At 47.1% G+C, this 24,056-nt stretch overlaps 1 protein-coding gene across 1 annotated transcript in view; it reads right to left on the bottom strand.

Moving 5' to 3' along the window:
- ITGA10 (integrin subunit alpha 10) overlaps positions 1-24,056 on the bottom strand; it is a 610,846-nt gene that overhangs the window by 417,255 nt on the left and 169,535 nt on the right. Inside the window, exons 3-4 of the mRNA XM_069652761.1 lie at positions 7,005-7,114; positions 6,769-6,857 (exon numbers count right to left, since the gene is read on the bottom strand). Coding sequence (XP_069508862.1) covers positions 6,769-6,857; positions 7,005-7,114 — 199 coding nt within the window. The remainder of the gene's footprint in view (positions 1-6,768; positions 6,858-7,004; positions 7,115-24,056) is intronic.

Genomic DNA, 24,056 nt, shown 5'->3' with positions numbered 1-24,056 from the left:
GGGCAACAGGAGCCCCCAAGTATCTTCAGGCAGTCCTGAAATCTTCCAATGAGAGCGCCCATGAGAAAGGGGAGCAGGACAAAGAGCACCAATGGTGCTTTGCATAAAACCAAAGAGCATTCTGGGAACATAAGAACATACACAATTTTTTATGGAGGACGTTTCTGTGACAGAGATGCAAGCCTGCAACCCTTCTGGGCACATAATACACACTGACCTTTCTGCTTATTTCACTTATGATAACACTCTGATAACACTCTACCAGTAAAGTGACAGTATACACTCGTCAGGTGATGGCCGTTCTGTTCTGTTCTAACAAGCAGACTGATTTCCTGCATGTATGTATTGCATAAAACGTGGACTACAAGATCCTGCCAAAAGTGATGGCAAACCGGCTCAAGAAGGTAATCGGGAAGCTAGTCCACCCGGACCAGTCATGCAGGATACCAGGGCGCCAGATAGCGGACAGCTTGGCCCTGGTCAGAGACACGATCGAGTACGTCAGGGACCGCAGGGTCCGAGCGGCCCTGGTAAGCCTCGATCAGGAAAAGGCTTTCGATAGAGTGTCCCACGAGTTCATGGACCGTGCCCTGCGAGCGATGGGTCTGGGAGACTTCTTCTGTGACATGGTGCGGACCATGTACCGAGACATCTTCAGCAGCGCAATGGTAAACGGGTGGAAGTCGGACTCCTTCCCGGTGGAGTCGGTTGTGTCAGACAGGGCTGCCCACTCTCACCCTTGCTGTTCGTCTGCGTCATCGAGCTCCTGGCGGAACACATCCGGCAAAACAAGGACATACGAGGGGTGAAAGTGCCAGGAAGCGAAGGCAAGGGGGAAGTGAAGTGCTCCCTGTACATGGACGACGTTACCGTCTTCTGCACAGACGGGTGCTCGGTCAAGGCCCTTGTAAGGACCTGCGAGGACTTCGGCAAGGCGTCAGGGGCCAAGATAAACTGCACCAAGTCAGAGGCCATGCTCTTCGGAGACTGGGACCCAACGTATGACCCTCTGCCCTTCCCCATCAGACCAGTCCACATGAAAATCCTGGGTGTGTGGTTCGGCTACGAAGGGGCCGCGAAAAGGTCATGGGACGAGCGCGTGGCGAAAGCCAAACAAAAACTAGGGCTATGGAGCCTGCGGAGGCTGACCATAGAGGGGAAGACGCTGGCTCTGGCGAACGACGTGCTCCCGGTCCTACAGTACCTTGCACAGGTCTGGCCGGTGCCGAAGTCCACCGCAAAAACCATCACGAGGATGGTATTCTACTTCATCTGGAACTCCAAGATGGATAGGGTGAAGAGAGCAACCATGATCAAGACACACGACAAAGGCGGGAAGGGGGTGCCGGACATCCCCACCATGCTGAGAGGCTTCTTCACCTGCAACTGCGTGAGGCTCACGCTGAGGAGCAGTGATGAAAGTCACGTAGGTTTCCTGATGGCCCGCTTCTTCCTACTCCCGGTATGGCGGAGGCTGGGATGGGTGGTGTGGGACGCCAGGATCCCATACAACTGGACGGCCCCCTGGTACTACGCTGAGGCGGAGCGTTTTGTACGGGAATTCCAGCTGGAGGCGGCGGCGCCGGACCAGTGGAAGAATGGGGCCATCCACAAAAGCATTCGTGACAGGGACGTTTGCGAGCAGATCAGGACCCTATCATCAGAGGCCGCAGAGCGCGTATGGGGCAATGTGGCATCGAAACGGCTCACGAACAAGCACAAAGACGTAGCCTGGATGGCCATCCAGGGAGGTCTACCGGTGCGAGCGTTCATGCACGCCAGGGGTCTCAACCACTTCAAAAACTGCCCCCGGGGCTGCACGGCGGACGAGACAGAGTACCACCTCCTCTGGGATTGCCCCTACGCACGCAACTTGATGTGGGACTTGGCCACGGAACTAGGGGGCACGATCCCGACAGCAAACATCAATGCCGACGCAGTGATGTACGGTTTGTTCCCGGGGACCCACACACAGGAAGACATCCAGGCCTGCTGGAGAATCCTGTGCTGCGTAAAAGATGTGCTCCTATTTTCCAGAAACCGCCTGGTGGTAGGGAAGAAAGAGACGACGACGGAATCCTGCCGCCTGATGATCCACAGCCTCCTGAGAGACTACGCAATCATGGACGGGCCGGAGGACGACGAAGAAGGAGAGTGAGTAAACGTACATTTACACAACATGTTCTTGTGCTTTTTCTCAAACAGGACCCACCTCTGAGTGGAGAAAACGAAGGAATCGTCGGCCGCACGCGAGGCGGCATGACGAGGATACGTAAGTAATGTACATCATAACTTAACACGACCTGTTTTCTTTCCAGCTGAAAAGGTCAACAAAGTCAGGCTCGGGCACAAGCGTCTAGGGAGACCGTGCTCGAAGCCTCCCTTTTTGAGAGTTTCTAAACCAATACACGGATAACCCGTGAGAACCTTTAATTGGAAAACTAATTGGCATTTAGTCGCAATGTAGTACATCCTACCTTGCTGGAGGAATGGGACGGTTGTAAGGGGAGATGTGGAGACCGTTCAAAAAAAAAAAATAGGCATAGCATGTTAATTTCTCTTGTCCTCTCGCAGGCTCTTGATGTTAAAATCATGCCAGGTGTTTGCTCGTGGGAAGGCTGAGGGTGCCTCAGCTCAGGAACAGTTTTCGGAGACTGCTGGGGCTGCGCCCTTGCTTGCCCCGGCCCCCCAAATCTCACTGCCGATGGCAGCCAAAGAAGAGCTCTTTACCATTTAAGCAGCAGATGCTCTACCTCTAAGGATATCTGAGGCCGGATTCTCCTTGCCTCAGGCTCAGCTTGTTGAAGAACACACATGGTGCACCAGGCGCACACCAGGGATTTGCGCCCTATTAAAAAGGCAGTGCTTAGGAGCATCTCAGCATGTGGTAATGTCATCAGCACATGTCTGCCCAACTGACAGTATTAGCAAGGGCACTGAAACGACTTGCTATTTGCAGGGGACCATGCCCTCCATGGGGCTAGGAGGGCAGTGTGCAGGTGCAGCCAACATGTGGGGCTGCCGCCATACAAATGAAAGAACGTCCCCTACAGAATGCTTGCCCACAAAGGTAGCGGGCACGCATTCGGTTTTACAGAACGGGCATTGCAGCCCCATTGCAATACCAATGTGGGCCCATGCAATGTGCAATGTGCCATTTCATGGGGTGGGGGGCGCATTAGATACTGAGGTCCCTGGTTGCTAGACATAGGTTGAGGATGAACAGCCCCCAATTTCTCTCTCTTTCTCACAGTATTTTTGTGTATTGGAGGACATTTTGAGGACTTTGGACAGGATGTCAACATGTATAGAAATGGTGCAATCAAGGGATCGCACACATTGGAACTAATATGGGGTAAAACATGGGGCATCAAGTATTTATTTTCCCGATTCTATACCGTCCTGCACGAAGGCCTGCATCAAGGAAACCTAAGCAAGCATTATGCTAGCAGCCGAATCAGTGTTTAAGTTGACTCTAAAAACGAAGTACTGGTACCATGCACCAGTGTGGTGTGAAGCGACAACTGCATAATAGCTACCGTGCAGCGCATTAAGGTGTACAGAGATGTGGTCCCTAGCACTCAGAGGGAGAAGGATTGCAGTTTATGAGTGCTACACAGTCTGGATTCAGCACAGCACATACTCTGTAGCATCCAAGTAGATCCTATGTGCATAGGTGGGTGGGAACTAATCCAGTCACCTGCGGGAGGAACACTGAGTGGAAAATGTGCCTCCGAAGCTTGAGGTGGTAGGATGATCTTTTGAGGAGCCAAGAGGCAAACTTCGTCCTGTATGATGATCAGGATCGTCATCATCTTGGTCGAAATAGAGGAGGGACTTGTCTCTGGTTGCCAGGGGATTATTGTCGTAGGATATGGTTCTTGCCACACGGCAGGATCTCTGCTTTACCCCTGTTTAGCTGCAGGTGTTTTTGTGACATCCACGGCTTGATTTCAAGTGGGCATCTATCAAGGTCTCTGTCTTCTCTCTGAATCTGGAATCTGCGTGTGCCTCCAAGCAGGTCTTCGAGAACCCCAACTGCACCCAGTTTTCAGGATAACCACTGACTCCGATTTGAATTCACTGGGCCTCATTAGGAGGCAGGCGGCCAGGTAATGAACGGTGCCGGTACGGGACCGGCACCGTTCATTACGGGTTGCCCTATTACGAGGACTGCTGCGAGACCCGCTAAGGAACGCCTGGTCAGACCAGGCACCCTTAGCGGGTCCCACTAGCAGTCCAGGATGCTAACAACGGGTCTGTCATTAACGGGCCCGTTGTTAGCATCCTCCCCATTCCCACTGAGCCCTATGGGGCTCGAATGGGAATGGGGAATGGTTTTTTCAGGAGGCCAAAAAAGGGCAATAACCGGGTCCGCTAAGTTCGGCATGACCCGGTTATTGCCCTTTTCTGGGCCCCAGCAAAAAATCATTACCAGCGGCAGCCGTGCCCTTAATAAGGGCACAGCTACCGCCAGGGTCCTAATGAGGCCCACTGTCTTTAAATGTACTTTGTGTCGATATCTCGATAACATCCTAGGGTACTGCCATGAACCCACTTGTGCGTCAGACAGAGAGGGCCTTCAACTGTAGCTATACTCTGACTGGGAGTGAATACAGTTCCCTTATTAAGGGTGAGACTAACATTTTCACCCCGTCCCGTTACTCTGATGATTTCTGGATGACCAGTAACTATTGCCAGCTGTGGAAGAGTAATGAAGAAAGGAAGCAGATGGATACTGCACTTACTTGAGGGGCGTCAGGCCTCCCTCTTGGCTTGGGATGCCGCTGTCCATGCACTTACCTGTTGCCTCCCCAACAGGCACCTCTGGCACTCCCCCTCTCTCCCCTTGTGGGACTCTTTAGCACTTACACCCCGAAACCCCCTTCTTTTTCTCTGGACTTGCATGGTCTGAATGTCACAAGTTCTAGTAGGACCACTGTTGGTTTTCTTATTTATTCATTGCCAATTTCAATGGCACGGTTAGTATATAGCTCGGTGGCAACACGCTCGTCTTGGAAGCCAGACGACACAGAACAACACAGATTCAGATCCCAGGGGTGTGCTTAGAAACCTCTTCGTATTTTGTTATTAAAAAAAACAACAAATATAATAATTGTGTATTTGCTCCGTTGTTCCCTTCCCTTTTGCTTTATGGTGCTTGTTGTATAAGCTATTGACAGTAGAAGTCAAAGGGCTTCCACTACTTGACTACGCCCCAGTCGATTTAACACAAAACAGACAGTAGTTACTTCGTTACAAATTTAGTTATTCCTGGGTCTGAGTCCCTGTAAATAAATTGCTGGCCCTGTATGTGAGTATCTCGTGTCCCCGAGTGCGTGACACATCCATCCCTAGAATAGCGATGCTGTGCCGCCTACTAGGGGATGTAGAGACACTGGCCCTCAACTCTCTCACTACTTTCCTGCAGCAAATCTAATAGGTGCACATTAGTTGATGGTCGGTTTCCTTCTTTATTATCACCGGAAAGTAGTGAGAGAGTGCTCGCTATTCTAGGGATGGATGTGTCACGCACTCTGGAGGATAGCACAGCGGCAGCGTGCACGTCTTGGAAGCAAGACGACACAAAGCAACAACAGGTTCGATCCCCGGTCCGCGCTTAGAAACCTCTGAGTGTTTAAGCGCATTATAAATACGTAACTAAGACAAAGAAAAAACACAATTACACAACTAAGAAAAACTAACAATTCCTGTAACAGCGCCTCGATGCCTGCACTGTGTGAGCGCTTTATAAATGTAAAATAAATAAATAAATAAATAAAAAGATACTCACATACAGGGCCAGCAATTTATTTACAGGGACTTAGACCCAGGAATAACTAAATTTGTAACGAAGTGACTAAAAGCTTGTTGTATAAGCACCATATAAATAACCAAAAAAAATAAAATAAAATAAATAAATACCCGTGGAGAGAGCTAGAAGGAGTAGGCCAGGTGGCAAGCCCTTAAACATCACAGGCGGACACCCGCAGTTTACGGAGCAGTCAAGCTGCGCCAATGTGGCATATGCAGAGATGCCAGGAGTTTTTTTTTTAATCTCTAAGTATTCACTGCTAAGAGAAAAAGTTGGTGCAGTGCCAGAAGCCAACCGTGGCATGGTCACAGGGCTTTCAAATTGCACGTTCTAGAGAACGAGGGCGCTGTGAAGCCCGAAGGTGTCCGGGGGTAGAGCTAAAACTGGCCAGGGGAGAACTGCATGTGTTCTTTCTCTTGTTTCTTCAGGGTTTAGGGAGTAAAACAAAAGTTGGCCAATTCAAGGCATCTTCATTTTCAATGTATTGGGGTACACGCCGGCGCCGCAACCCCTAAAAAAGACCAGGTAAAGGGATTCGAGGGCAGTTTGTAGGTCCCTAGTTCGTATCCTTGCATGGCCAAGTCGCCCCTCCTACCGTTGTTATTCAAGCACCAGTATACTATGCTATTTGCAGTGGCGACCTATGCAAACGGAGTGGCACGGGTTGTTAATGTTATCTATTACTGGAATCGTGTGTGTGGGTGTGCGTGGCATAGGTGAGGAAGCGGATGTGTACGTTTCCCCATCCAGCCCTTTCTCCTCAAGCCACAAGCTTTACTAATACGTGACGTCATTTCCGGGCCAGGGACTGACCCACATCATCCACAGCCCTGCACTTTAAAGGAAACATGGCGGCAATCCTTCTTTCCTTTCAAGTGCAGCCCCATGCCCTCCAGGCCAGCGTTCTTTAAGGGCCTACTCATTGCCACACCGCTGGCAGCCAAGTTACTCACCACAAAACCGTCTTCTTTGTTGGCCATCAACGTCATTCCAAAGTGCATGTTTTTGATTTCTTTCGAGACGTTCTGCAGGGCACGCTCCCCTAAATTTAGAGTTAAAATAAACAATGAAAATGAATGAGAGAGTAAGTATGTGCTTTGGGAGTTGCAAGTTGCTACTTGACCCTCCAAATATTTAACACTAGCCAGACAAAAGTCTATTGGAAGCAGAGGCCACGGTTATTTCTTACCTAGGTTGACTTTGGCACATGACAAGTTCTTCTCTGCTCCCACAATGCATTTGTACACGTCACCCTTCCTGTCCTCTCGTGTCCCGTCCCAGGGAGCACCGACAAGCATCCTGTTAAAAGTGGAAAGCAAGCCTTTTAGTTCGTGTCTGCTGCTAATCCTCTTTACTCACTCCATCCCTAACTCTCAACCTCCATCCACACTCTTAGTTCACTGAGACAACACCTTAGGGATAACACCTCACAACACCAGCCCGCCTCCCTCAGTGCAAGCAGTCGACTCGCTGCAATGTAACCAGTTCACTCTCCTGCGCACCACCAACTGGACTTGACCCTTCAATGTAACTTCTCACTACACTTACCAGCACCACCAACTCCACTGCATGCAGCCATCACGCCCCACTAGATGAAATTGACTTGCTCCCTTCCCCGAAACAGCTCACTGTTGTGCTCCTTCAGGGGCATCTGTTTACCACCTCGATGCAACCTGCTCACTAACCTCAGTGCTACCATCTCACCCGTGTGAATGCCACCAGCACACTTGTCTCAGTGCCACCCGGTCACCCCCTCCAATTAAAGCAGCCAGGACCTATAATATCACCAGCCCACTTCACTCAGTGTTGCCCAATATTGTCCACGAAAGGCCAGCATCGGACCAGGAATCTCCAGTGAACCAAGAACCAAAAGCCATGTTTTTTTTCCAGATCCAACTCAAACTTCAAAACTATCAATTAAGGGAAGAGCCAGGTCCTTAATATCCATTAACACTAAAAAAACAAGTTCTCCAAAGGCTGGGATGGACTGAGTAAGTGTGTATAAGCAACTTAGCTCGCTGGACAGAAAAGGGCCCAGCCACCGAGGCACAAGTTACACAAAGAAGAAATGCTAAATTGCAGGATTCTAGCTCAATACGGGTTACAAACTGGATGGCACTGAATTAATTTATCATTGAGGATTTTGGGTAGGTGTTATGAAGGGTCTAATTTGCTTTGAGCTGAGCTTTGAAATGTATCAAGGTTGAGACTGGGGGTGCAATGTACTAAGAACAGAGGTAGTGTGGCCTCTCACTTCATATTCAGAAGTATGTGCACTGCTGCGGTCTGCAATTCGAGGAGCATCCTCTAATACTGGCACCTTCCTTCCACGAGCATCATCAAAACATGCATTGCCGCACTGATTCCTGCTTATGACCTGGGTGTGTCACTTTCTTGATCACTGAAGACCCTTGCTTAATTTTCAGGCACCGGCAGCTATTGCATTTCTGCAGACGTCCCTCTGCATTCCTTATTTTTAGAATAGCCAGAGGCGAAGACATTGTAAACTAGCCATGAAATTGATCGGTTTCCTTCCAGCTTTCTTCTGGGATATGGGTTGGACACCGGTCTTCTGGGCATCATGCAGTGTTAAGCTAGCAGCAGCAGATAGGGAACCGGCCTGAGTCCCACTCCTAGCCTTTAGATTGGTCAGCAGCCTTTGACACTGTGCATCGTAGCCTACTCCTATCTACCTTCCTACCCATGCCAGTGGGATCAGATTCCAGGCTGATGTGGTTCATCAAATTTCCAAAGGATCCTTCTCATCACATTTTCCTGGTCCATTTCTCCTCCCTGTCCAGCAGGTCCAGCAGGTTACGAGATGTCTTGAGTGCTCCCTACGACTATCTTCTTCCATGATGCTGATGACACGCAGCTGTACGTTCTCCTAATAGGCCCGCCTAACAGCGTTCAGGAACTGGAACGGTAGCTTTTCCTCATCAAGGCCTGGATGTCATCACGCACTTTCAGGGTAAGCAGGGTAAGATGGATGCTTTTCCCATGGCTTCAGCCTACTAGGATTCCCCCCATCTTATGTCTTCCTTTGGCTTTATTGTTTTATGTGCAGAGCCAGTTCAGCGCCTAAACTTCATTGCTGTGCCTCTGTTATTAAAGTGCAGCTATAGATACCAATTACTGTACAATCTAATACTGCCCAATTTCGGCTTTCATGCCCCTTTTCCCTTTCATCAAAGTCAACTTCCACCCTGTTTGTGTTAGTGCTTTTGTCATGCCATGCATTGGCTCCGCAAATTCCTTGAAAGTAGGTCTTCGCCCATCTCAATTTCACATCCAGGCAACGGGTCATAGTCTGGCTGTTCACATATTGTTCAATCTTAGTGGAGCAGAGCGTGCACCAAATGTGGCGCCAACTCCCTCTTTCTCGAAGGGTAAAATTTACAAACTCCTTCATTGGACGCTTCTCCGTATGACCCGGAAATACTTCCTGGTTGCTGTGTCACCTTTTCTGCCTTCTAGTGATCTTTGCTCCCAATCACAAAATCGCCTAACTAACAATGCAGCACAACTCTGCACCTTTGGCGACACGCATGAAGTTCTGACTTTGGAATGCTTTACCGGTCACACTCAGAGCCGTAGAGGGGGCACCCTTGCTCCATAACCTCCTGCAATCTCATCTCTTCTCTAGCTGGCCCCTTGCTTTGGGCAGACCTCTCACTGCCATGGTGCCTTCTGTGGTGTGTGCTCAGTAAATTGCCACACTCACTCACTAATTCACTCACTCACCCTCACACTCTCATTCAATCCCTTGCTGACTGACTCAAACACTCACTCGTTGACTTACTGATTAACTCACTTATTCACTCAAAGTCACATGCTCACTCACTCGCACAAACAATCACGGACTCACTTACACTAGTATTCAGTCTCTCACTGTGAGACTCTCTCACTGACTTACATTTTCAAGCACTCACATGCTCATTCACTCAATCACTGGCTGGCACACTCATTCATTGATTCACTCAATCACTCACTGACTGTTCTCGTCTGTATCACAAGAAACGCTTCACCTTAAGAAGAATCTGGGAATGTTGAGAGGTTGGATGCTAAAAGGAACACTCCTATGTCTCCTTCTACCCCCAGACCTTAGAACACCCTCAGAATGAATGCATGGATGTGTAACTAATATAAGTCACATACACGCAGTTTAAAGCTCGCACAAGCACATTTTGCTTTCATTACAAAGCACCTTGGAATCCACCAGAGAATTAAAACTGAAGAATTTTCACCCATACAAACACTTAGTTGTGAAGAAATCTAAACAAAGCAAACAGGCTGCGCTGACCGTGCCAAGTTCTCATAAGTGAGTACACATGTTTTTCAAAAAACTCAAGCGCGGGCTCACGGGGAGCAGAGCGGCAGAATCGTAGAACAACATGCCGACAATTACACACTTCAAACTCAGTCTGCGGGCAGAGATATATAGATTTCCACATACTTCTCTCATTTCCACAGGTGTGTACACAAAACGCGGAGCAGCGTGGTAACATATTTGAACTGCACAAACGTGCACAGTAATGCAATATTCATCAGCAGTTCCTCAGGTTGCAGGGTGTGACCCGGTCTGCCTCTTCAACTCTTGACTCGCAATCCTACCCTCCAATTAGGGCCTCATGCCGAGTATGCCGGAATCCTGGCGGTACAGCCGGCAGGTTACCAGCATTTGGTACTCACCTTTACCTGCACCCGGTCCGGCGGATTAAGAGTGCAGGCGGTACAGTGTAAATCCCCATTCATGGAGTCCGATAGGGGGATTTTCCGTCATTTCTGGCACTGGCATTGCTGTTGGCAGTATTGAGGGCTTTTTGGCTAGTAGGGCACCTGGCTGACCTCCAGCACTAAGTGCAAGATTACACGTGTATGTCTACTCTCATAGGACAAACTACATCTCCTTAGTGCAGTGATTCCCAACTTGTAGCTCGGGAGCAACATGTTGCTCACAGCACCCTAAAATGTTCCTCACCAGTTGTTCTGGGCTGCTGTATAGAGGCTAAGAATGACGAGGGGCCACAGTAATGTGAGAAGAATGTCAGTGTGTGATGAACTAGGAAAGAGGATGCTAGCAAAAGCATGATATATTCCATGTTGCGGAGGCATCAAGGTAGGCTTAAGGGCAGGGGATGGGTGGCAAATGGGTTTGCATAGCACAGGGAGCATGGTAGGAAGCTCATGAAGTGAATGTTGACGCTGTAGATAAGGACAGCCGCATGAAGATCTAACTATTAAAATCAGAAGGCATAACCACCTCCTGCTGCACCCACATTGCCTGGGCCATTTGGGTGTGCAGTTTGCATTGACCCAATGAGGTGGACAATCAGTTGAACCCGGGTGCCAAACCTAGGCCAACATATTAAGGCAGGGAGGAACAATGCTCCTGCTGCTGTAATCATCAGTAAAACCATCCATTTAACCTGCCTTTACAAGGCCTGCCTATATTGGCCCCTCCACCATCACTACATGACTTGGAACAGGAGCACTGGCTGGAGAAGGTACTTTATTTGTCCAGGAAGCACTGTAACCAACTGGGCCTCTCCTTTCCGTACCATGTTTTGGGGAAGTGGAGATGCTAACAGAAGCTGGGCAGGTGCATAATGGACAAATGAGTGAAAATTACACAAGTTCCAATTGGCATTTTTGTACACGGAAGTTCGGTTTGCACCCATCATTCACAACATTTGTTAGAAATGTTCCATACTGCAATGAAATTGTATGCTGGTTGTATGATAATTGGTTTTCACAGAGCCACCGTGCACTTTGCAAAGGCATCTTGGCACTGCAAAAAAAAAAGACTCAAACCAGATACACATACCAATCTAATTAGTATTGAAATACAAGTGTTTTGATATCATGACAAAACTCTTGTTTGAGTGGGTAGATGCTTCCACAGTTTGGTTGCTTGTACTGAAAAGGAGCTGCCACTCCATTGTATGTACCTGCCTTTGGTACAGTCAGCAAACCTTCTGCTTCTGAATAAAGTGCTCTGATTTGGATCTGGATTGGCAAAAATAGTGACACACGTGTCTATCTTGGTGCCTGGTGAGGAGTTGTCTTTTCTATTCTTAAGAACAGATAAAATGTGGATTATTGAACAATATTTGGCATGCATGACCAACTTTCCAATCTTGAATCGTTTGCATATGCCTAATTTGTACAGGCAAGATTTGTGTTTGATGCAATCATGCATATTCATTAAATAAATTCCATACTCATTGCCAGTGTCCGCTCCTCACTATGATTCCCCTTGCTTAACTGGCAGGTAGCACAGTGCACCAGTGAACTTTATTTGGACTGGGGCCTGTGCAGCCTGCTTATGAGCAGAGGTGTTTCCCCCGCTGTATATTTTATTTGGTTGTATTGCAGAGCCCATATGCTCCCCAACAAATGGAGCTTGCAAGAATGAAAGGAGGGTGGGTTGTTGGAAGTCTGGCTCTGCCGCCTCTCATTATTGCACTAACAGCAAACACACACTGACTGAGTCCTCTCCTATCAGTCAGCATGATCACGCTACAGAGGAGAGGGACGTGCTATCCGGTCCTCCGTGCTGGTGCATGTTGTGTTTGTGTGAGTGAAGGTAACTTTGTATATGAAATATATTTAAATGTATGTATGTGCGGGAGCATGTTTGAGTGCTTGTTTTTATGTATGGATGCATGCAAGGAAGGAGTTGTTTGAATGATGTCTGAATTCGCGGGTGAATGAGAGAGTGTATGTTGTATGAATGCGTGTGTATGAGAGCATGTGTGTCTGCATGTATGAAGGGGAGAACCACCAAATTTAGGTTTGGGGGTGCTGGGGGCATGGAATTGTTTTTTGCTTTACCCTTGATGCACAATAACGATTCTTAAGGGTGTATCAGGGGTAAACCAAACATGATAAGTGTTATTACATGGCTTGTCTGGCATAAATTGGTGCTGCCAGTCTACATTCACTTTTATACTAGTCATCAAGGGTAAAATCAAACGTACTAAGTATTATTAGGTGGCTAGACTGCCCTACATTGGTAGTGCCTGTTTGGTCATACATTTCTAAGTGTGGCATGGTGTTTTTGTACTGGGTCTCATGGATAAAAAGCAAGCATAAGTGATTACGTGGCTAAACTGGCCTACTTTGTTACAGCCAGTCTGGATATACCTCTTTGTGTGGCATGGAATTTCTTTCCTAGCTGGGAGTTCTGATATGGTAACAATGGCATATATTGGTGCAGCCTGCATGGACATGTATGGGAAGAGCCAGCTTGAAGAGGGTTATTATACTGGCATTATGTTATCCGTGAAGGCATCATGCAAACGTGTTGGAAAATGTTCCTGTGCACTGTTGGGGACTTGCATCTATTGGGCTTATTCATGTACTTCATACAAAACCAGAGTATAAACTATGTTGCTTTTTACCCAATTTCGCAAAGAAACGTGCTGTAAAATGCACCATTTAACCCATTATTTTTAAAATGTTCTTGGAGTGGACAAACCACCCTAACCACCTGTTGGTTGTTTCGGACTCCCTCTCTATGCTCGGTAACACCCACATATTTGGAGCAAATATTTATTCCTCCCCAATTCAAAAACTCACTTGCCGCCACTTCTCATTGCAGTGTTCCTGTGAAAAAACTCATCTGATACTTTGCCCATATGGCACTTAGATAATGCACAAATAAGTAAGGGGCTTACCAAATTGTCCATGATTGAATACATTGCATATGCGAATTAATTTCTTCTTAATAATCTCTAGTGAAAATGCTGATACGTTTCTCAAAATAGCAAAGGTGGAACTACCAAACCGCTCTGAACGGTGGTATTTGAACGCTCCACTATTTGACCAAAATGACTGGCCTAACTTGATTACACATGCATCATTTGCCACTGTTTCCTAAATATTTCTTGGACAATAACCCTTAAGCCCCAGTAAAGAACCCTTTAAATTCTATATGTATTGACCAGTTTTAATTGTCTTTTGTGATTACAAATGCTTAATTTGCCACTTGTACTTCTTCAAAAGATCAGCTTAATCTCAAATTCAGTTAATAACTGTTGCAAAATCGCTTGGCCTAGATTTGGACCTCAAATTACTATTAAATTGCTTCACATTAAAATGTTCCATTTGTAAAATCCCATTTGCTACCATTGCAATTTGGGTTGCAATAATTTTGCCACCACCTGAAAGACAGTATGTTCCGTCGCAGTACGGCTGTTGCTCACCATTTCATTTGATAAGCAAATATTGCTCATTGCCCACAAAAGGTTGGGAACCCTTGGCTTAGTGGCTGTGTTAATTAAACCATGTTTATAAGTGGTTCAGTTGTAAATGTTTCCGTCTTTAATTCAGTCTCTTTTTTCTCCGTTGTAATTACTGGATAGTGGAGATCTATTTTGAGAAGACGCAGGGTATGAGTAAGCCAAGTGATTAACAATTTTTCTCTATGTGAGATTTGGGATATAATGATCATTACATCTAAATGAGGTGAAACTGATTACATTTTTCAATTATTCTTTAGATAAACTATTGAAAATTGAAGAACTTTAGGGATCAATATTATTTCACTTCTGATGAAGGGAATGATCCGAAACGTGTTGAGCAGTTATTTTTACTTTTGTTTTGTTGTTCAAAAGCCTATTATAAATAAAATATTGAATGGTGAATGTTTTGTCTCTTAAAATTTTGTAAAATATTGGTTATAACAATTTATATCAAGTTTTTTTTTTAATTCTGACTGTTCTTAGTAACAGTAAGAACGATGTGCAGGGGACAGGAGTGCCCGTCACTGAAGGACACTGTGTTTTCTTTTCATGTTATTAGCAACTCCTTGTGCCAGAGTTGAATGTTTTTTCATAGCACCCTTAAATCCATTGAATAAGTGTAAACCTTTTCTAAACTAATAAGACACTAGGTGTGCAGCCTGCCCTATTGCTTATACATTCAAGGTTTTCTTTGACAATCATGTTCTCAGAATAATTTTGCACTTCAATGGCTAGCAATTCGTATGTTATGTCTCTTGTAGTGCAGCGTGGATCGTGGCACTGTGGCAACCCCGTGCTCCGGTCTAGGCTCGTTGGAGGTACAGTGTTGGGAAAAGAAAGACTCAGGACAACCTTGCACTTTCGTAGCGTGCTCTGCAATGACCCGGAGAACGCAAACTTTATTTACCGTCACTGCACAGTGATGTGTGCGGTGCAGAGGTTAGACCATAACATCTCTCTCTTTTTTCCATGAACGCCACAAATACAATTATCAGCGTCCTCAAATACATTTCTCTCTTCTAAAATACATAGTGTCTGAGTCTTCCTGGTGGGCCAGGTGCTGCCCTCAGGTGGTACCTGTCATAGTGTCGGGCTGTCAACTTGGTTGGGCTGTTTTCCACCCCAGTTTCGACTCTTTCTGGATCTTGTTGTTCTGGCGCTTCTTCTGGACCTTTTGAGTGGGTTGTCTACAGTGCCTTAAGTGGCACTGCAAATTGAGCAAGGACTCATGAAGGGGGCATGGCCTAATGGCGGGGGGTCTCCTGACGGCTCGTTAGGCCGCACTCCCTTGACAAGCCCCTGCTCAATGGGCTACAGGCACCCCGCCAGGCAGCCTTTTGCAGAGATCAGCACCCTCTCCCCCGTGGAGGAGAGGGTGCTGATCTCTGCATTTATTTGCTAACGACTTGCCTGGCAGGGGACAGCGCCTCACCTATTCAGCCTTAATGGTGGTCCTGGCCTCACCAGGTTGGGTAGGGGCAGCGTCACCATTAAGGCCGAAATGGTGAGTCTGCTAGAAGTCGAGGCCTTTTTTCCTAAAGCCTGAAACTCCTGAGAATGAGCGGGAGCTCCAGGCTTTAGAAAAAAAAGGCCTCTGTTTCCAGCGGGCTCACCTTTCTTCCATAATGATGGTGCCGGCCCATGGGCATCTCTTGCTTGAAGGGATGCCGCAAATGCGCAGCACCACCATTGTGGACTAACAGCATTTTTTCAGAAGCCTGAAGCTCTTGAGGGAGAGCTTCAGGCTTTAGAAAAAAAGCCTTGTCCTGTAGCAGCTGGGCTGCCATGAGAGATTAGTGAGCCCAGGCAGGGCCCTACCTCAGATCAAGATTACTGAGCCTGTTGGGGCTTGGCCCCAGCTAGCCCCAGCCCACTTAAAGCCCTGGTTGTCTCTACCTCCTGGGGGAATTCTCGGCTGATTGCTGGGACGTCATCTTCTTGACTATAGTTCCTTGTTGCCTTACCACTGTCCAGGGGATGTTGTTGAATGGCAGTGTCAGTTTTGTTCAGTTGGAGTTGTTGAGGACCTGATCTCGTACTCGGAACCATTATTTCTTTGTGTGTCTTTTGTCGTTCATGTGAACGTTCGCTCTAATTCTGTGGGTATGGAAATGTTGCTGGCCCACTGACTTCACTGTGGTGCTTTTGTGATGAGGTATGGACGAATTTAATATTGTGTGGTACATGAGGTCGGCTGGGGTGTCTCTGTGGATGTATGTGGGGTGAGTCGGTAATTTCTCAGGAATCTGTATAGCTCGAATTTCCACAGGAGGCCTTGTGCTTTGGCTATTCTGAGGACTTTGTTACAGTCCGCATGAAACGTTCTATGTCTCTGTTGGCTTGGGGCCACCGATGTGTGATGTCATATGTGTAAATCTTCTAAATATTTGTCGATTTCTTTCCCTTGGAAAGGCGGTTTGTTGTCACTTTTGATTGACCGGGGAAGCCCATGTGTGGCAAACATTTTCTGTGCAGCGGATAGCACTGCTTCCATCAGCAGTTAACCAGCAGTTAATGAGACTACCTCCATGAGACTACCTCCACTTTGCGGTACCTGGAGTATTCATCTATTGCTACCAACAGGTACTTTCCTTCTTGAACTGAGCAGAAATCGATGCTTATAGACTCCCACCGTGAGGTGCCTCTTAGGGAGCAACAGATGGGTTTGTGTCTTGGAGAGGCCTCTGCAGCTTGGCATGGGAGGTAAGAGGATATGATCGAATTTACTCTTGAGTCCAACTGTGGGAATCACACTCTGCTTCTGATCCTTGCTTTAATTCTAACTAGGCCTTGGTGTCCCTCGTGAGCGAGGGTGATGATACTGTCCTGTAAATTGAGTGTGATGGTGATACGTGCAGCCCTAAGGATAAGCAGTGCTTTAAATGGTTCGGTCCTACCTGGCCCTTATTACCTACCCGGCTCTCTTTACCTGCACTTCTTAGTTTTGAGCATATGAGTACCTGCACTTCTCAATGCCTTAAAGAGAGTAGCCGGTACTCAAATATGTTGCGAGGTGAAAATGAAAGCTTTTCATTTCCCTTTATCGCAACTTAAAAGCCGTTTGGCCTAATCCACAGAAGCGTTTTATAATGACAAAACCCCATTGTAAAACGCTCTGTGAATTAGGCCCGAAGCTTCTGTTTTCTTTGCTGGGGAAAGCAGTGCCCTCTCCCTCCTCCTCTCTCCACCACCCTCAGTGCCCATAACGTCTCCTTCAGAGCCCACCCTGCAGAACAAGTGGAGAGACAAATATGCAGCTACTGTGCTGTCAGCACACTAGGCACAGAACACTGTTTCGCTAAGGGGACTTCACCTGGTACCATTGGAGTCCTTTGCTGGAACAGGGATTGATTGGGAAAGCCTGGGAAATTACTTTTTAAAGATGTTTCTTTGTTATTAGCAGTGCTTATTCTAATATGTGAATGTTTAAGTAATTGGAGTTGTGATGGAACGTTTCCTACAGAAAACTTGCACACAGCTCCAGTTACTTACTGGATTTCTTATTAGGCAAGGAAAACGAGCAATAATAAAACTTCCCTTTACAGCTATGATATCTGATATCTAGTATGGTACGCAAAAAAGCAAGTCTAATTTAATATAGATATTCAAACTTTCTTCACACAATGCAAACCAACAAACTGGAAGTTTGTGTGAAAGGATCTCAAATACATTGCTTTACCAAAGTGTTTGCTCTTTGGCAGATTTTAATCTCACTGAGCATTGGCTGCAAACAACAGGGTGTAGCTAAATGGGACCTGTGCCCATGCTTCCCTGCTCAAATGGCCGGCGCCGAAAGCGCTGTGCCAGAATGTCTGGCTTCATAGCTTGGTGAGTACCTGCACTACTTGTTTTCTATTTGCAGTACTGAGGACAAACACTTCTGCTGTGATCGATAGTTCATGGCGAACTGTGAACATCCCAGTTAGAAAATCTGTAGCTGCTTTTGTGCGGTTGTGATTGTGCTGTGGGGTCAGGTTCCAATCTCCCGATAGGATAGCGTTTTTCACAAGGTCACTGCATGGGTCTAGCCTCATTGCTTCAATAATATCTGCGATGTTGATCGCTTTTGGTTTCATCATGCATATTATTTGACAAATGTGATCTTGTGTCTCCATAGATTCTCGTATCTCTTTGCTGTCCGTGGGTGCCTCGATAGGAAAACTGCTGGGTTATCTGTCCCTACCTGGTATGCAAGGTTTCATGTGTTATTAACAAATCAAACAATAACGAAAACTTTTATAAGGAATTTAAAATATTGAAAAAAGTCAAATTTCTATTTTTTCTTCAATTTGGGGGGTTCCGCCCAAACCTCTCCTTCCCCAACTTAATTACCCCACCTCAACACCCCCCACCCGTTTTAATCCCTTACCCCACCCCATATATATTTTTAACAAAATATTCTACATTTGTTCATTATTTTCTATTAGTTATAAATGATATTCACTGTTGTAAATTCGTTTATATCAATGTATACTATATGCAAGGTCGAATTTGTACTGTTGTCAGTGTAGAAGCAATTTTTAAATTCATGCTGGGGGGTGCAGCGCTGACCCTATATCCGTGGTTTTTGATCTGTGTACGCAGTGAATTTCCGCCCATAGAGGTACAGTTGGAAATGTGGCCATCCCCACAGGACTGAAATTGCTTACTTTTCAATATGCGAGTACCTCAACTCCGTTGGTGGTAGAGCCCTGGAGGCATACACAATGGGTTTCACTTCGTCTGCTGAGGAACTTTGGACCAGTATCGCTCCTAGACCAACAGGGCTGGCATCTATGTACAGTTTGGTTCGCAGGTTGGTGTCATAGTATGACATTGTTGTCTCTGCGGATAGCGAGTCTTTAATTGTTTAAAATGCTTCTTGGCATTGATCACTCGATTTCCACTTTGTATCTGTTTCCGTTAGCTATAGTTTGACGGGGGTTTAGTTTGAGGATTTATATAGCGCATATCCACCAAGGAACCGAGTGGCAAGCCATATCTAGGCGCAGATTTGATCAAGTTTGAAAATTCTACAAGACACAATTCATATTACAGGTTCCTCAAAAAGATATGTTTTAAGCTGTTTTCTAAACAGGGCCAGTGATTCTATTTTCCTCAAATAGAGTGGCAAATCATTCCAGGCCCGAAGACCCGCTGTTGAGAACCTTCTGTCACCACTAGTGGATTTTGAAGGTGGAACCACCAGAAGGTCTTGACTTAGTGACCTTAATGGTCTTGAAGGATTATATATTTTGATTTTTTCAGCTAGGTACATTGGTGCCAGCGCCTGTAAGCACTGAAAAACCAGGCATAGTAACTTAAACCTAATACGCTGATGGATTGGCAACCAGTGTAACTTCCTACGGTGTTCTGAGATTATCCTTTCCAGGGTAGTGCAAAGATCAATCGAACTGCAGAATTTTGAGCCACTGCAAGGCGTTGAAGTTGGTATTTTGGCCAACCCACCAGAAGCCCATTGCAATAAACCAGCCTCGCATTGACCAAAGTGCCAATAACAATAGATCGGTCTCCTTCTAAAATAAGGGGAAGGAGAGGTTTTAGTATTTTAAGTTGAAAATACACTGATTTTCAGCTATTGCAGTGGTTTTGAAATGGTGACCATGTTGTTGATGAACCTTCCGTAATAGGTTGCCATTCCAAGGAAGCTCCTGACCTCCATTGGTGTTGCGGGGGCCGAGGCTGCTTTGATATCATCGACCTTGAGTGGGGCCAGCTGATACTCCTTTGCTGTTGAATATGTATCCTTCATGAACTTGCATTTTTCCTTGTGCAGAGTGAGCCCTGCCTCAACTAACTCTTTTAGTACCTCTCCCAGCCATGTGAGGTGTTCTGTTTTGTTTTCAGAAAATATTAGAATGTTGTCACTGACAATTAGCACTCCAGAGAGACCTTGTAGATGGTTTGAATGGCGTGTTGAAATACCTTGGCGTCCGAGGAGATGCTGAAATGTAACTGCTTGTATCTCTGTAGCCCAAGGTGCGACGATAAGCTGGTGATATATCGGGAGTCCTTATGGAGCTTTAGTTGGTGATAGCCAGCATTGAAGTCTAGCTTCAAAAGTATCTGTGAACCTGCTAGGTTGGCCACAAGTTCATCCAGTGTGGAGGTGACGTGTCTCTCTCAGATAATGGCTGCATTGGAGAGGCGCATGTCTATGCATACTCTCACTTTCACCGGCTGTTTTAGCTTATGGGTAATCCCCATTGGGAGACCCATGTGGTGGGTCCGTCACCTTCTTGATAATGTCCACCTCTTCTAGGTCTTGTAGTTCCTTGGCGACTGGGTCTCACATGTGGAACAGCGTCCTCCAATATGTCTCACGGATTTGGGTTGGACGGTCATATCGATGTGTAACTTCACCAGTTTTCCTCGTAGGCATCTGATTACCTTGAATATATTAGGGTGTTTGGCAAGGAGGTTCTGGATCTTGTATCTCGTGGAGATGTTGAAGATTAATTTAATGAGTCCTAGGCCTTCGGCTGAGTCCCAGCTCAGTAAGCATCCCATCCCTTGACTTTATTTTTATTTCTCCTCTGCTGAGTTCGGTTTGGAATCTTCCCACCACTGGATGGGGTTTCTTGCTGCCGTGGGCATACAGTTGTGTGCTTGTGGCTGTCAATATCGGTTGGGGTTGCATTTGCTTGAGCATCGCATAGGGCATGACGTTCACTGATGCTCCTGTGTCGATGGTTACTATGACACCTTGTTCGGCTATTTTTATTGTACATCTAGGCTGTTTCTTCCTCGCTGATCTGCCCCCTTGTTCTAATGCCGGAATAATGTGGATTTTTCATTTTCTTTTTGTCGTGTGCCAACCTTTCACGGCTACTGGTGTTGCTTCTTCTTCGTCCCCTGATCCCTCTTTTTTCTGATGTTTTACCTGTTTCCTTTGTTTGTGTGGGACGAAGGAGTGCACGCTGAGGACGAGGAGGGGCATAGATTGAGATAGTGGTCTAGTCAGCCACACGTGCTGCCGGTGGTTCCCTGAGTTGGGCAATTTCTCTTTCCATGGCTTTGTACTTCACATCACCCGCAGTCATTGGGCCCAGTTATGTGTGGCCATGTGGTGGCGTCGCTTGCTTCACGCTCATTAGTCTTGTGTTGCGTGTGGTTTGTGACCATTGTGATGGTAGGTGCTGTAGGGAGTTTCAGTTTTTGTAGTGCGTTGTTCATGTGTGCCGCTCTGTCTCTCTAGTCTAGTACTCGTATAAGGGGGATTCCTTTTCACTCAGGACCTTGTGCCTTATTTTCTATTGATGATCTGGCGTCTTATTTATCTTTCATGCAGGGTACTAAGTGAAAAATATTATCATGAAAAATGCCCTTCACCCACCCCCATGCCCATAACCAGACCCTGACACCACCCTCTTTCACTTAACTTACTTTGCGATGCTCCCGAAAGCGCAGGACCTGCAAGCCACACCACAGGCTCTGTGGTGCTGAGAACGAGCATGCACAGGGCCTGTGATGGCTGACAGGAGGGGGAGCCTTAAGAATGAACTCAAGATGGATTAGGTAAGTTCTGTGTTTGTTTTGTTGTGTTCGTGTATTTGTGTGTCTGTATGTTGGAGGAGGGGGAAAGATTGTGGTGGGAAAGGAAGGGGCAGTGGGTAATTGAGACTGTGTTGGCGGTCTGTGAGTGTGTATGCGGTGAAGGTGAATGCAATGGGTGGGGAACGGGGGCGGTGGGGGAGGTAAGAGGGTTGTGGGATTACACCCCCCAAAATGAAAGGAAGCAAACAAAACAGAATAGGGTGGGGTGGGATCGCCTCCATGGGGGGTTTGGTGGGTGGAGGGGAGCACAATGTTATAATTCGGAATTTTGAAGGCCACACAAAATCGTCCGAAATAAATCAGGCTTTTTTGTGTTCGGTCTTCAAAATGTGGAATTGTCACATAGAACCATTGTGCAGAAGATGTCATAATCTGGCTTGAGTTGTGGCATGACATGGTTTGTTAGGGAGCTTTTGGCTGAGTCATAGTCATCAGTGTCTCCTGTGGCAGCTACTGAGTTGAAGATGTGGAGTGCAGATTCTCCTACGTTGAGTAGGAGGTGGTATCCCATTTTTCTCAGTGTTGTGACGTCTCTGCAATCCCTCAACAGTTCAGATTTTTGGATCCACATGGCCCATCTAGGCCCTACTGAAGAAGGGTCTGTGTATGGGTTAAAAGGTGGTATTTATGTTCTGGACATGCTTTGTGCCCTTTTTGGGACGTGGGGGCTGAAAATGGGTGCCCACCTGACTGGAGTTGTTAGGCCTGGTTTGGCCATCCTTGATCTGGGTGCTCACTGATCTGCGTATTTTCTTTGCGCTTTGTGGTTTTCCTCTATGTGTTTCTGCTGGTCATCCTTGTGTGTCTAACACTGTGTGTGTGTTTCATGGTCCTTTTCCACTTTTCCAGCGTGTGTTTGATACTTCTTATCATATTCTTTTTTCCAGGTGTCTACGGCAGGCTTGAAGGCTTTGTGTCACCACCGCTTTTTGTAATGCAGGAACGTGTGGTCTCACTCGTTGCAAGTGTTATGTCTCATGTAGCACAGCGCAGATCGTGGCGCTGTGGCATCCTTGCGCTCCGGGCACGGCCCGTCATAGGTGCGATGTTGGGAAAAGGAAGACTCTGGACAACCATGCACTTACGCGGTATGCTCTGCAATGACCCAGAAGCCTTCCAGTGACACCCCTTTGAGCGGTGACATGTGTGGTGCGGAGGTTAGAACATAATACCATATTCAATATGGGGCTAATTTCCCTTTATCCTAATCTCATTTATCATTTTGACTTGATTTTGGATCCCAATAAGTAGCTGTCTCGTGATTTCCTAAGAAGTTGCTGGTTTGTTTTTGGAAGAATGCCCCAGGCCCCGGGCCGTACAAGTACAGTGCGATGAAGGGCCTGCGGGGTTAGGCGCAGGGTGGGGGAAGAAACGGTGCAAAAAGGCATGGGGAGGGGCAGCCAGGCGGCACCCCCACCCACAGCGTTGCCAGGGAACAACCAAAGCAACAAGGAAAGGTGTGAGGGGAAAGCAACAGGAGAGCCGGGGGAAGTCCGGCCCCCCAAGGGTCCAACAAAGGGGCAGAGAGGTATAAGTAGCCCCATGCAAGGGAAGAAAAGCACAAACCAGCTAAGGAGCTCACCTCATTCGGGTAAGCTCGTAGGGCCTGGAAAAGGGGGAGAAGGAAACGTTTTTTTCTTTTCCCACTGGACGGTTCGTTACGCTCACCTCGTCGGGTAGGCTGAAGCAACTTGTCCCTAGAAGCGGTCCACTCACCTCGATCGGGCAAGCGACGTGAGAAGAGCAGCGGTCGACTCATCCATCAGCCAAGGGACGGCCAGCAGGAGCGCCGCGCCATCAGCAGTGGGTAATCCAAGAAAAGCCTGCGGCAGAGATCGGGAGGCTGTGCCTTGAAAGAGGAGGAGGCCAGCCGTGCAGGAAGAACACCGGTGGAGTCTGGACGAGCAGCAGAGCACGAGTAGATGCCCAGGAGAGAGAGCAGGTAAGCGGCATAACACGGCAAGGACCTCCAGGGCCGCCGAAGGAGGGGATTACACTGAGACATTAAGAGACGCCACGCAGGACATTGGCTGGTGGCTCAATTACAACGAAAAGAAGAGCGGAAAAGAAGGGGCAGGGCTTAAACATACGAAGGAGCGGCAATGCTCAGGAAAAGCCCGGCTGAGGAAAATCTCGAAATTTTAAAGAGACAAGCACGCATTTTGCAGCGGGCCCGGCTGGGGAAGGGCAGAGAGGAGCATTCTTAAAGGGATAGGGTATAAAAGCCCGGCTAATGAAAAACTCGAACTTCCAAGGAGAAAAGCACGCATTTACAGCAGGCCCAGCTGGGGAAGGGCAGAAAGAAAATTTTTATTTAAAGGGACAAGGAATAAGTGGGCACAACACTACCCTAGAGGAAAGCTCAAAGAGACATCAAAGATTGTTTGGTGAAGTTTTCGGTGGCACAATCACTAGACAGTTGAGGCTCAGAGATT

This window comes from Ambystoma mexicanum, chromosome 1p (assembly GCF_040938575.1).
Source record: "Ambystoma mexicanum isolate Mex_15411 chromosome 1p, UKY_AmexF1_1, whole genome shotgun sequence".
In the NCBI taxonomy this organism is placed as follows: Eukaryota; Metazoa; Chordata; class Amphibia; order Caudata; family Ambystomatidae; genus Ambystoma; species Ambystoma mexicanum.
Note: the sequence above shows the minus strand (reverse complement) of the source record. Positions and strands in the feature narration are given on the sequence as shown.